The 14,668-nt window shown below is 38.1% G+C and overlaps 1 protein-coding gene and 1 long non-coding RNA gene across 17 annotated transcripts in view; one reads left to right on the forward strand and one right to left on the reverse strand.

The window, feature by feature from the left end:
• Positions 1–261: 261 nt before the first annotated feature.
• LOC118984229 (uncharacterized) lies at positions 262–1,086 on the reverse strand. Its single transcript, XR_005065883.1, has 2 exons — positions 1,000–1,086; positions 262–908 (listed from the first exon to the last, which is right to left on the reverse strand). It is a non-coding gene; the product is annotated as an uncharacterized LOC118984229 (long non-coding RNA).
• Positions 1,087–1,218: 132 nt separating this feature from the next.
• Positions 1,219–14,668, forward strand: part of IKZF2 (IKAROS family zinc finger 2) — a 145,993-nt gene continuing 132,543 nt past the window's right edge. For 3 of the 16 annotated variants that reach the window (XM_037042003.1, XM_037042019.1, XM_037042016.1), the window contains exons 1-4: positions 2,980–3,044; positions 3,173–3,239; positions 4,796–4,844; positions 5,631–5,738. In XM_037042003.1, coding sequence (XP_036897898.1) covers positions 3,237–3,239; positions 4,796–4,844; positions 5,631–5,738 — 160 coding nt within the window. In that variant the 5' untranslated portion in view covers positions 2,980–3,044; positions 3,173–3,236. Of the gene's footprint in view, positions 1,303–1,808; positions 2,012–2,801; positions 2,862–2,979; positions 3,045–3,172; positions 3,277–4,795; positions 4,845–5,630; positions 5,739–5,780; positions 5,964–14,668 lie in introns of those variants that run through there. The other 13 variants (XM_037042008.1, XM_037042017.1, XM_037042005.1 and 10 more) reach the window with 12 other exon arrangements.

Below are 14,668 nucleotides of genomic sequence, written 5' to 3' on the forward strand. Positions count from 1 at the left end.
AATTCTATGTTGTTTTTTCCAAATGACTTTTATTTAGCTAATTGACAGGTTTAAAAAAAGTGTTACCAACATAGGACTCACAGAAAGTCCAATTTTTCTTGAAACTGAGGTAAGGTCATTGCCAGCCTGAGCCCAAATGATTTGCTTTCCAATGAATAATGGATTGCCTTGTTTGCAGTATGGCACCAACTATCATTTTTTCATAACTTGATAACAACCCTATTGGTTACAATTGTCCAATGAATACGATGTACAAAATATACTTGAAAAGTAATTCACTATAAACTGTAAATACAGTATTATACAAGGTACAAGTGCATCAATGTGAATGAATTCCTATCCCCTTGCAACATCTAAAGGAAAGACATTATCCAAAATTTCCCAGACACAGAGTGGTACTCGAGAGATAGTTGGTGATTTTATTGTCAATGATCATTTTCTATCCTCAGCATGGAAAAAAAAAGAAAAGGAAAAAAAACCCTCAGCAACTACTTCTGGGATTCTTGAAAGGAGGTGTTCAGTGCCTACTTCCAGCATTGATTTTCTCCACAATCTGTGACATGGTTTCTCAGAAACGCTTTTTGGCAGTCCTGATAATTTTTTATGTGTTTTCAACCTTAAGCCACCCAGACTCCACAGTTCAGTATTTTCAGTTCCTTTCATTTTCTTTTTCCCTTTAATTACCGAAGTCTCTATTCCCTCTTTTTGTAAACGTGGTAAAAAAAAAAAATGCTAAATGCTACTACTTGTAGCAAGAGCACCCATTTAACACGACGATCTATTTAAGTTCTTCCCAAATAAAAATGCTGTTCGATAACTAATCGATGATATTGATGGGCAACACCTTACTCCGAACAACTTTTTGGACCCACGCGCGTTCCTTCGACTTTGATGGATGTGGCAGTTGCCTGGGGGAGAAAAACGCAAACAAATACTCTAATCGTAAACTCGCACTGGAAAGCACTTCCAAAACAGTAAGAGTTGAGCTTCATTTCAGACCTGAATTTCCTTCTCAATCCATTCCCGAGGATCCTTGTGTGCTGATTCGCGTCCTGGTCTATATGGTGCCATTCACTGGAATTGCATCGCACAGTTTATTGCGAAGCCTGAGTGGGTGGGTCCACGCGCACACCCCGACTCGGGCCAGGACGCCCAGCCCGGAGCTCCGCGTCGGGCGCTCGGATCGCCCTCAGCTCCCGTCGCCGGGCCTCGCCACAAATCCCAGTCGGAGAGAAAACTTCACGCGTCCGAAATGAGCCTCCCCTCACCGCTGCAACCCTTCTTTCCCGGCCGGCAGAAAACGTGAGATTTATTTTGACTCGCAGGGAGCGGGTTGGGGCCGCGGCGCCACGCTCGGAGGCGGGTTACCTGGGCGCCCCCCGGGGGCGGGATTCGCCGTCCCGGGTCTGCCGGGCGGGGGGCGACGCAGCCCGGCGCGCGGGTGGGCGCGAGGGAGTGAGCGCGTCGCCGAGCCGCCGGGCAGCACTTGTCCTGTAATCGATTGCCGAGCGCGCCGAGCGGCCCAGCGCGCCGACACGCGCACACGCGCACTCGCGCACACGCTCCCTTGCCCGCCCGCGCGCGCACACTCACACACTCGCACACGCACAGGCTCCCAGGCCCCGCACACACGCGCGCGCGCGCGCACGCCCGCCCGCGTCCGGGGCCCCGCCGCCTGCCTCCCGCCACCACCGCCGCCGCCTTCCCCCGCCCGCCCTCCGCCCGCGGGCGTCTGCGCGAGCCCGGCCGGCGGGGGAGATGTGCTCCGGCTGCGGCGGATCGGTTTCTCGGGGTTTGACCAGCTGTCCCGGGCTAACCCTGCTCCTCGCTGAAGATGGAGGAAGTAAAAACAGGATTACCCTTAGCTACAGATCCACTGCCTTAGTTTCCACCACCAACTGCAGTGCACAAACACACGTTAGGCACAGAAAAGAAAGAAAGAGAGAGGACACACTAACAGTAAACACAAACAAAAGGGTGATGGGATTATTTTACTGCATGCCCTGCTGAGGTAAATCTCCGTTTGGCTTTTGCGTGGTGAAGAACAGCTCTTGTTTTGTCTTCTTATTCATAGATTATATATAAATATATGTGTCTGATTTGCAAAGGGGGGGAGTGTTTTCAAAGTTAAGTGTAATTATATAGCATCTCGTTTTGCACTGTGATGTGATCAAATGACTTGTTGCTGTTAACCAGTAATAACAATAATGTAGATATTTTTCTCCGGGAGGGATGGCTTGTGGTTATGATTAGGGTAATAATTTCTGTAAAGGACGCTCAGGGAATCGGGATGAGGATGATGTCCTCTGCCTTAATTTATCACCCCCCCCTTCGCCCTGTAATCTGTTTCTGGGATGTTAATCGATTAATCAGTTCTCATATCTATAGCTGTCATGGATTTGGACTTGTTTTGCTTTGTTTTAACTTGAATTCCAAGAAAGATTGGGTAGCTTGGCATGAATTGTAGCTGTCCAGATAGAAGGTAATATCCAGATCATGTTGGAATTAAAAAAGAAAAACACAGGTATGACACATGTGAAAAGGCAGCAGTTAAATCACTTTGACAGATTCTAGTATGGGCGAAAGAGATGGAATTGAGATTTCTTTATTTCTTTCTTTATTTATTTTGCCAAGGGCGAAAAACAGTCTTATGAAGTTGGCCTATGTTCCTTGCTGGGTTCTGCCTGACTGTGTCTCCCCTCTAACCGCCCCCCCCCCAACCTTTTCTTTCAGTTTTCTTGTCTTAGCTTTTGGTCGATTCTTAAAGAACCGGTGGATCAAGTTTTTTCTCTTCTTGTTAATCGCATTGCTGTAGCACTGACTGACCTCTCTCTCTTTCTTTTTTTTCCTCTTTCCTGAAAGTACGTGGTGCCATTCCTGAGTGACTTTTCCTACTAGACCATCCCAAAGGGACGAGGGGGAGGGGTGGAAGGAGGAGGAGGAGGTGGAGGAGGAGGAGAAGGGGGGTGTTCCTTCTCTCTCATTTCTTGGTTTTGTTTATCAGCGGATCTGTTTGCTGGATTTGGGCTCGGAATGACCCACCTGTAAAGTGCTTTTCCTTCCTCCTCGCCTTGAACTCTGCAGGGGGCTTGGCTTGGAGGGGGCAAGGGAGGGAAGGAGAGAAGGGGAAAACACAAAAAACTTCTTTCTTTCTCTCTCCGTTTATCTTCAGCCCGACATTGTCACCTCTTCTTTGAGGGGTTAGAAGAAGCTGAGATCTCCCGACAGAGCTGGAAATGGTGATGAATCTTTTTTAATCAAAGGACAATTTCTTTTGTATGTACATTTCGTTTCTCTTTCTCCTTTTCTTTTTCTTTCTTTCCTTCTCTGAGGGTTAATAACCATTTCATTGATGGGGCAGACTTCTTTCGCTTCTTCCTGACGTTTTTCTTTTTAATATGTGTGTGTTAAATGTGTACATTTTTAAAGAGATAAACTCATTTGTAAAATATCCAAAGAAACTGCGCCCCTTTTAAACTTTATGGATGCCTTTCTTTAAAGCCTTATGTAATCATAATTTGAAAGAATTTGATAACAGTACAGCAGGTTGAAATTTAAGTGCTATGTAGTGGCCGAGTTGGGAATTTGATCTGATTATTCCATAAAGAAAGAAAGAAAAGTTTTTTGGGGGGTAGGGAGGGTGGTGGTGAAGAAGGGGAGGGGAGGGAGAAGGGAAGTGGTTTTGGAGACAAGAAGTGAAGCTGCCTGTTTTCCAGTAAGTAATGGAGAAATTCCAGGAGCCAGGGCTAAATATACTTGGCGATCAATACAGAAATGGCTCATTGTGAATAATTTAGCTGCTGGTGCAGTGAGAGTTTTGAAACTAAAGGCAAAAAGGACCAGGGCCAAAGGAAAAAAAATAAGTAAAAATCTCCTCAGGACATGTCAATTTTTTAAACTTTTTCCTTCAAAGAATACAGTTAGCTTATCGATCTTTTCATTATGTAAAATCAAAGCTAGGGGGTGTCATCTCATACAATTTACTTTTGTTTCTGAGAATTAAGTTCTTGTTTTGCGTCATTCGCACAGGAGAATAATTCCCCAAACTTTGAAAAAGTGATTCCCCTCCCAACAGCAAAAAGTTTATGAAATTTTCAAAATCAGAATGTATTAAGTAAACTTGGTGTTTGTATCCAACCATATTCTGGCAGGAAATTAAGGTTACATTGAACAGGTGCTTCCACAGAACTTGGGGTAGGCTAAAATGTCAGTACAGTTCGGGAGCTGGGCAACTGCTGCAGAAATCTTGTAGACACGCTTGGGCACTAAGTTTTTTGGTTTTGTTTTTGTTTTGTCTTTTTTTTTCTTTTTTTGCTTATGTTTGTTTGTCCTCCCCCCTCCCTCTTAGAACATGATGAACCAACTTGCAACAATTGTGAATAGAGCTATCTGTGTACTAGGGAAGTCCTCAAACTGCAGTGTGATTGTGGGAAGTAATGATGGTAAAATCCTTAAATCCCATTTGAAGCTGGCACGTGTGAGATGGGACCCCCCCCTTATTTTTTTTCTTTGAATCAAGTATATTCTGATTAACAGGGTCATTCCTTTCTTGCTACAGCCCATCTCACAGCACACTTATCTTTCCTATCCTATCTCCAGCAGGAATCAGATCATTTGCAGAAAGAGTTCAGAGACTTGCAAATGAGCACATGCAGTACACTGTAGTATGTTTCTTGGGCACAGGTTGCAGCAGCAGCAACATGGGCTGACTGCTTGGAGCTGCAAATAAGTTAAGCATTTAATGGCAGAACTGAAAGGAATCATTGTGTTAAGGGAATAATCTTTTGTGTTGCAGCACTGCATTTTGACTATGGAAACAGAGGCTATTGATGGCTATATAACGTGTAAGTACTCATTTTCATGAATTTTTTATTGGTAATGAAATTATGCTTTTGTATTACCTGTATTTTATAAGTTGTCAATTACAAGTTTTTATCACAGATTCTATGCTCTTATTTTCTATCTGTTCACAATTCCAACTTTTAATGAGTTTGATAAAATAACAGCATAGAGTGAAATAGAAGGGAATTTAGAAATATACTTACTATATTAAGGATAGCATGTAAATCAGTAATCACTTTCCAACTTGATTACTAAGTTGAGAATAGGTCAGGTTAAATATATGTCTGCTAATCTGGAGTGTACTAAATATTTATTACTCAGTAGCCTAATTTTTCAGATACATACTGGGAGAGAGAGAGTTAGTTTCCTTAAGTTGACATGTTTTTTGCCAGCTCTCCTTTCAAACATCCAACTCTCAGCTAGCACTTTGGAAAATGCTCGTTATAAATACTATATGTTCAATGATTAAATTGGATGTTAAAGGAAACTTATGTTTTCCAACTAAAGGATACTTTGGAAATCAGCTACTCCTAATTCCTCTTATTTGACAGTTAAGATTATCATGATAATGAAATTTTATATATTTTTTTTATTGTGGGCTGGCTGTGGTTTTTCGTCATTTCATTCATTCACTGTATATTTCTAAATGATATTTCCTTATAGTTTCTTTTAAGGAAAAATATTACATTCAAATGTTAAGGCTGTTCTTGCCACTGCATGTATGAAAGTGTTGGTAATTAGATGTTATATGACCATGAACAGAGACCAAACATTTTCTTTTGTGAAAGCAGGTGACAATGAGCTTTCACCTGAAAGGGAGCACTCCAATATGGCAATTGACCTCACCTCAAGCACACCCAATGGACAGCATGCCTCACCAAGTCACATGACAAGCAGTAAGTCTTCTTTTTATGATTTTTTTCTGTTTCTCTGGCGACAGACTTGAATTTGTTAGGTCTGTGGGGTCCTCTCACATTGTTGTAGCTGCTGCTATAGATTTTGCTAAAGAAAGAACAACAGAGATTTATTCCTGTTCCTTCTAGTATCATAAAACATGAGTCTGCTTACTAGTCTGAACTATCCCAAGGTGGCATTTGGGAGCTGGTGCTTACCTGTCTCAGGTAAGAAATGTTAGGCTTTTCTGGTTATTGTTTTGACTTGCCAGGCTTATGACTAGATTTATTATTGTTGTTGGATTAAAAAAAAGGATAGAAACGTCACTTCCAAAAGACTCTCCACAGTAAAAAAATAAAATAATTTCATATTGCATTGGTACAAAGCTAATCCATTAGTGGCAGAATTGCAGTGTTACTTGCTTTTTTTTAAAAACATGTGAAAGTTTTTCCTCCAAAGTGTTGGAAGTTAAGTGTAATTGAAAATTCATAGAAGTCACTTCCATCCATTTCTCTAACAAAGTGAATGCGTTTAGTTTAGGACCGTCCAGAAAAGAACTGAGAAAATTTGGAAGGATGTTTTGAACTTACAGGAAAACACAGTTTTGGCTACTATTTTTGATCAAGAGTCATTCATTGGTGTAGTAAACTTTTTTGTGTAATAAAAGAGCAGCTTACATGTTGTCAGTGACAGAAGACAACATAATTTAAGCCCTAGTTTCAATTCTCTTGTAATGTTTTTATTAGTTTAGTTATCAAGTACAAATGCTCTATTTCTATTCAAACGAAATTCGAAATCTTGTGTTTCCCTTATAGTTTTAGTATATGTTATATTCTTGTATAGATAGGACGTCTGACTTATATTAACGTAGAAGTTTTCTGTTTGAGTGCTATGTATAAGAAAGACATTTTCTTTCCTTTTTTAAATGAAGATTTAATAATTAAAGAAAACTGAATCACCTACTGAATTACAAGCATATCCTTAATTTTCATTTTCTGGAGAGAAAAAATTTTCCTTTCCAATTCCCTCTTACGGTTCTCAAAACTTAAGTTTATTTAAAAGCTACTGCCTTTTTGTAAGTAGTAAAGACTACTGAATTATAAGCAAAAGTATATAGAGTACTGTTGAATATATTTTGCAATTTATTAACTTTAAGTGATTCTGTCTATTGACTTGAAATTTGATTAAACTATGTGAATTTACTTATTTAATAGTTTTCTTTCTTTTTAATAATGGGAAACACTTTCTTGGAAGATTTCATTCTAGAAGCAGTCATTGAAATTTTTTTATCACATAGAAGGAAAAATTAATAGTGAGTGAATGAATGTATATTAAATTATAGTACTAATCACTTATAGTGAATTTTGTAGCATTAACTCATTTTTTGCTAGTTGGTTATAGATTTGATAAAAGTTATATTATTACTGTAATATAGGCAGTACAAGTTTTACATTTTAACACTTTAACAATGTGACTATTTCTTTGGTAGAATAAATTTTTATTTCTCAGATAATTTCTTAAGAGGAAAGATAGCTGAATATGCAATTTCTGTTAGCCAACTATTTAACTTTTGGCTTTAGAAACATTGACTATACAGGGTAGATATTAATGTTAATCATAGACTTTTGACTGTTACCCCCTAGCCACCCCTAGAATATCAGCAGGAAAATGCTTTTTAATTTGTTAATTGCCACCTTTATTTGTGAATTTGATTCTGGTTTAGCAAGTACCTGCTTCAGAAAGGTAGTTCACCCATTTACTTTAAATATGTAGTGCAGATATAGGCTGGATCCATTTGCACGAATAAGAGCTGTGCTTTTGACATTTGGGCTTTTCACACCCAATAACGTTGGCATTATGTTTGGTAAAGAGGTTTTTGTTTTGTTTTTTTCTTTTTAAAACTTACTAGCCTGTGGCAGTTTCATGTTAGTATGGTTTTTGGCTGAGCTGCACATGTTTTCATGTTCTTTTCCAAAGAGTTGCAGGTTAAATATTTTGGCTCTCACTTCAGAGCTGTCTTGCATCCTTTATGTAGCCTCTATTTACAGTATCTAGGTTACCCACTTAGGTGTTAGATGCAGAAGATACCCATTTTTCCTTTCTGTTAGATCTAGGAGAATACCAGCATTTGATATTGCCAAAGCCAAAAAGTAGTAGCAGGAGACTCTTGCCTGTTAATTTGAACAGGACACCGAGAATCTGTCATTCGCATTTTCTGAAACTTGAAATAATTTTTTTTGTGTGTGTGTGACCTGTCAAATCACCTGTGTCTAAGATCACTGGTTTTTGTAAATCCCTTGGTATGCATTCTTGACTTCATTAAAAGCAAAGAACTTAATCTATTTTCTGCATTTTTTATATCATCATATATATTTCCTGAAAGGCTGTTGCTTCAAAAACAGAATTGCAATTTTGATTGCAAGTATTAAAGCCAAAAGTAACTGTGAAAATCTTTCTGATAGATGGCTTCCAGTAGCAGCTAGGAGAGGACAAGAGTATATGTATAAGAGGGACAAAGTTATTTTAAAACAATTCAGAAAAAATTTTAAAAATTACAATCTTTGATTTTTATGAAATAACTAATATTCTGGCAGGATTGATAAGATGCGACAGCCCACTTATTTTGGATTTCCGAAAGTGGTCAGTTTTACTGTACAATCTGAGTCATTTGTCTAGGTTATTTGATGGCTGTTCTAAGATGAAGAGTATCTGTACGACGTGCTGCCAACTATTGTAATAAATGATGACAGCAGCTCTCACTGTTTGACAGAGCTAGAAAAGAGCATGGGCAACATGGGAGAGAACTAAAAATGTTATCATGCCTGACAGTTTTTGGTTTCAAAATTCAGCATGTAAGATACCCTTAAAAAGAAGTAAGAGGTATTCGTGATCTTAACGTTTTATAATGACTACTTCCTATGTTTTAGAACGAATTTTCTTAGAGGACTTTAGACTTTTTCTTTGGAAATAAAGGTGCCTTTGATAAGCAGATGAGCATTGTTGCCTGAGATCATTAGTGCACGTATTGAGTCTGCTGACAGTCTTCGGTGTCAGGGATGGCAGCACATGCCTTGATGGCTACTGGAAATACACAGTGTTAAGTTATTTTAAAAATAGATCCTGGAAGTTAAGAATCTGAAACAGACAACTCAGACAGAACAATATAAAAATAATCCATATTGTATTTCGGCCCATCAGATGAGACTTGCTTTGTGATTCCTTCTGTTTCTGGGCCAGCTCATTTCCAATTCTTGCAGTTGTATCAGTATTGGGTTCAAACTGGTCTATTCCTGCTGCTTTGCTGACTATTGAGAAAAAAATTTTAGGGTTCAAAAATTTTTAATGAATTTTATTTTTCTTATCTACCTTTATAATGCCAATGAGTGAATTTTATCTGGAGATAGTTAAATGGTATGAAAGTATATCCTGACACAAACTTTGTTTTTATTACTTTAAAATCTTTACATGGCTCAAGTTCACAGTCAATACTATTTATCAGTCAGTTTGATGGCCAGATGGCATGTATAGAATTGGAAGAAGTAGTAGTTCTAGTTTTATAAGACTCTGGCCAATAATCAGGTCAGGGAATCTAGTTTATCCTTTTCAGAGTGCTTCACATTAATTTTTTTAGCTTAGTTTCCATTTTTAGAACCCAGTGAAGCAGAAATATGTTCTGATTTCCATGTTTCATATGTGGAAATGGAAGCTTAAAGAAATCAGTTGGCCTTTTAGGTCCCTTGGCAAAAGGAAGTTGTCAGGATTGGGACATAAAACTGTGATATTACCTTGTGAGTTAGTTGGATTACCTAACTGATATTTCTCTGTAAGGCCATTATGTCAGGATGCCCACCATGCCCAGTACTGGCCCATGTTTTAGTGACAAAAGCAGCATTACTGAAGTAGAAGAGGGTTATTATGAGGGTGCAGTAATGTCAGCTAATCTTGCTCTAGTGCACTTATAAAAATAACGTATTATGGCACTTGCCAGCTTTCTGAGTTGTCTTCTGTAGCTCAGTGTGGCTGTCACCCCTGGTTGGATTTCCAGAGGATACACCCTAATCTGACGTCAGGTGGGCTGGATGTAAAAACTCACTGTTTTGAATTGTAGTATTGAGGTTTGTATAGATGCTCAACATACCTTAGTTTTTGCTTGTTAGGAAGTTGTTTTTTTTTTTAAGTTTGATTTGATTCCTTACGCCTTATCAGATGTAAGTGTCATGGCTATGCACCAAAAGAAAAAAAAAGAAAGAAGAGATAATCAAAGGAAGTATGAATGTGCAGAGAATTAACAGCAAAAATGCTGTATTTTTTCTTGTGTTTTATTTCTCCCTTTCCCCATTTTTAGGCTTCTTCAGAGTAAGAATAAATGCCAGTCTTCAAAAAACAAAAAACAAATTTGTTATAGCAGTGTTATCCTTATGGGCTCTATCTTTTTCCAAATCTGTCTTCCCCACTAGAAATACATTTGAAACAACTGTAACCAGGTTAATTTGGTTCTATAGGGAGTCTTACTTCAAGCCCCAGTGGATTGAGATCTATGGGTGTGATGGTCTTCTCCCCTAACTTTGAATATTGATATCGTTTGATCTTCTGATATTTTAAAAGATCAATAGCAAGGTCACAATCCTGAAATGGACAGAATGTGTTGTTTTTTTTTGCTTTTATCTGTTGATATCAAATATATTTATTGATCCAGTAGTCTTTTCCTTTTGTGGATTAATCAATAGTGAAAATATTTGTGCTTTGAAGTAGGTAAGGAGTATTTAGGAACTATTTCCCTTATTATAAATGTTTAATCACTACTGGAACGAGAGATGGGAAGGGGTTATAATTGCTGGGTGTTCATAGGATGCCTCTGCACTATGCTCTGTGTACACGTGTTATTCCACTTAGTTTCTACAACAGCTCTGTGAGGTTAGTAGTTACTCTGTTTTATAATACAGAAAACTGATGGTCAGTGGTTAAAATATGGGCTTTGGAGTTCGATGGCCCTGTATTAGAATTCTTAGTTGGCCACTAACGTACTTTGTGACCTTAGGCATGTTACTTCACATCTCTTAGTTTATCTGTGGAGTGGGCATTAGCAACCCTACCTCAGTGGACTTTTGAGATGTTGGAATGAGGTGATCTATTCAAAATGCTTGTTAGCACAGTTTCTGGCTCATCCAATAAACTGCTGCTGTCGGAGCCGTCAGATGACTTTTTCGTGGTCCCATGACTCATAAGGAAAAGAGTTGGTTGTCAAATCCAGATGTCTAAAATGCAGGTCTTTTTTCCCCCTTTTTTACTACATAGGTCCATGGAACGGAGGCAGGCAATGCTAATAATTTAGGGTAAAAGTTGAAGAAAAAACCCTCTGTTATTTAAAGCATCTATGGAGATTTTGGTTAAGAAAGGAGTAGAGTTTGTCTATACATTAGAAATTCTTTCTATTAGTTTCAGTGTTCCTGAATTTTACATTTTTGGTTATATGTAAAGAAAAATCATTGCTTCCTATTGGTGTTCCAAAGATACCTGTCATTAAGAATGGAAAATGAAAGAGTCCTCTTAACAGAGTAACCTATCCATATCTAGAACCAATCGTTTCTTAAAATGTATACATCTAAAACTTTCCTTTGTTGAAGCTGCTGATAGTACCATAAATTCTCGATTTGATGCTACAAATCAGATTATGGGCCTGCTTGTTGGTAATAGTTTAGGTGCTTTGAATTTAAAGTAAGCTTAATTTTCACTTATAGGCATTTCGCATGCTTCTGTGTTGTTCCAATTGATTGATTCAACAAATACCGATAGACTACCTTTCATGTGTCAGGCATGGTAAGGTGACTCCAGAGGTGACTAGTACACCATCCTTGTCCTCAGGAGCCTACACTCTAGTTTGAAAGACAGACCTCTGAACAGGGCATGGTACCGTGGTGAGCTCAGTGTTCTAATTATTGTGAGGAATGGGGTGGGAGGGTACTAGTTCTGAAGACGTCCTAGAGCTGAGACTTATATTAAATGAGTAGAATTTAGCAGTGAAGTAGGAGGCTTTTTCAGTGAACTCATCTACTATGGTAGCTGAGAAGTAACAGATATGTTCTGGGAAATCCATGCAGATTGGGGTTTGTGGATTTGAAAAGTTTGGGTCTAGGAACCTGAGGCCAGAGATGACTCTAAAGAATTAATCAGAGCAAGATGATGGCGTATCTTGTATAAGAGGAATCTTAGATTTCATATTCAGGGGAGCCAAAGCAGGTGACTTGTCTTTTGATTGACATGGATTACACTGGCTGCAATGTGGGAACAAAGATTTGGATGGGGACCAGTCCAGAGGCAGGGGCTTCTTTAACAGGCTGTTGAAATGATTGAGTGAGAAGTCATGAAAGCTAGTGGTAATGGGGATAATAAGCAAGAGAAGGACTTGGGAAATATGTAATAGCTTCAAGTGGACAGGACTTGAACAATAGGATAAAGGAGAGTAGTTCATGGTGACCCCTAAGTTATTGGATAGATGGCAATAGGTTCCATCAGGGAGACAGGAAATACTGTAGCAGGTTTTGAGGAAAATATTTAGTTTAGTTTCATTCTGGATGCAGAGGGTTTGACGTACCTGTAGAATTTGGGAAAGAATAGAAGTCAGGCAGGTGGATAGATTAGATGCAAGTGTGAATTTTCCAAATTAAGAGAAATCTAATATGTATCTTGTGGTTTGGTTTCTTACCCTCCTGTATTGCTTTAACAATAGCTTAGTATTTCTAAAAAACTTCCCAAGTAATTCTCAGTATTTGATCAGTGACCTTACTTTCATGACTGCCCTATTAAATCAAAATTCTATATTGAAATGTATGAGCACAGGTTTTAATGAACTCTCTTTGCTTAATGGAGTCCTTTTATGCTAATCTCAGAAGTTGGATTAGTTGATGTGATTGACTCACTAGTTTTTAAACAGAATATGCCAGCCCTTCTTAAAATTTCATGATATATTTAATATCGGCACTTCTACGGTTCCAGGTTTTAAAAAATCCTAAGACTAATGTGTGTCGTGTGCTCCTGTGCCTCTACTGTAGTGATTTGTCTTTATTCTATAACTTATAGAGATAAGTAAATACATAATTTCACATATACATATAATTTGTTAATTAAATACCGACCAGTTCTGCCACATTAATAGTCAAGGGATTTAATAATTTTGTCTAGAACTTCTTTGAAAACTTCGAGATAAATATACATATATGATATATATTATTTGAAATGGTGTGGTATATACTTAAATTTTTAAAAAGTTTATAATATCATGCTACCTGGGGTAAAATTACCTAGAGGGGAAGTGGTAATATAAAAAACATCTTAACTAACATATTTATTGCCTCAAAAATATCTGTCATGGAACTTCATCTTAAAAACATAAGTTCTGGTTACCCAAGACATCATGGAATTCCAAATGCATGTTAATAATGGAAATACTTCATCTGTGAGTTCCTGTATGTGGGGATGGGGAATTCTCTAGTGCGGTGTTTTTCATCTTTTCAATGTTGATCCAGCCAACGCTTATTAAGCACTTACTTTGTGTGGGGCACTGCTGCTACTGAGGTACAAGAGAGCTTAGTGTTTGAGGTGGAGAAGGAAGTTATCCTTCAGGGTTCAAATGAATTCATGTTTTATTTGAGATTTTTTCTGCTGGTCTTTGAGAGACTTGTTTGAGGCAATCCTGTTGCAGTTAGAAGGGAATAAGTGTGACGTGCTCATCATGATTTATATCCATTATAGACGAATGAAGTGCTTCTCACCTTTACCATCGAGAGTTCTTCAAAATTGTATAAAGTTGAAAATGTGCAATGAAACAGACAAAAACAAAACCAGCTTTTAAGATAGGTTTCCACAGGATAACACATCCCCAAGAAATTTTTTATAATGCAAGATTTGGCTCTCTGCCTTGCAAGTTCCGAACTTGACTGGCGTCACATTTAAGTAGACCCCATCTCAGGGTTGGCTCACATTAAAAAACTCTGAAATTGATCTTCAAAATCATAATGCCAATGTATGTCTATACTTTTGACTAAAAATAAAACAAAAGAAAACCCTGCAACCACTAATATAGGATCTGGATCATTCTAGTTGGCTTGACCAGATCATTTTGTTATTGTGAGTAGTCAGCGAACATCACTTGGTTAGGAAGGAATCAGCACAAAGGAAGTTAGTTATGTAATTCAAATATTTAATGGCATCAGACTAAGAGAGCCTAATGTGTTCACCTTCACATTAGAGACACTTTGCCATTTGGATCATTATGGTTGAAGTCCTTTGTTGTATTTCTTTTTTCCTAGAGGGATGTGGATTTAGATTCCCTAGATATGGATACTCAGCCAAAATTCTTCTTCTTTTTCTTTTTCTTTTTTCAGCTTCCTTGGCAAATCCCCAAGATTCAGTCTTTAACTTATATTATTATATATAATCAGGTTATAACCAATTCTTGTGCAGGCCTAAGATTCATTTATTTTCTTTAATGTAATTTTACATTTATTAAATGTTGATTTTATAGCTTAATTCTATGAATACAATCTTATAATGCCCATAAAGAATACCCCAACTATCACCATGACTTCAAACTTCCATTCACAGAAGTGTTGATGGGTGATGTGGTTCAAGAGGTATTAATATCGATTATAGAAGAAGGTAGGAAATAGCACTGCCACTTGAGAAAGGCACCTTCACTCAGCAGGGGATTTAGGAGGGCTTCTGGTTTGTAGGGCAGCAGGAGCAAACATCACAGCAGCTTCAGGAAACCACTGAAATACTCTGACTGCAGCAAAGAGATTTTATAGAAAATTACAGTATTTTATTTTGGTAAATAAGGAAGGTTATCTTAAATTACTGAGGCCAATTTAAGAATATTTGTCAAAGCATACAGCTTTATTTTGGGATCACACATTGATTACAGAGAAATGAATTG

This window comes from Sturnira hondurensis, unplaced genomic scaffold (assembly GCF_014824575.4).
Source record: "Sturnira hondurensis isolate 20B ecotype Veracruz unplaced genomic scaffold, ASM1482457v3 Scaffold0003681, whole genome shotgun sequence".
NCBI lineage: Eukaryota > Metazoa > Chordata > Mammalia > Chiroptera > Phyllostomidae > Sturnira > Sturnira hondurensis.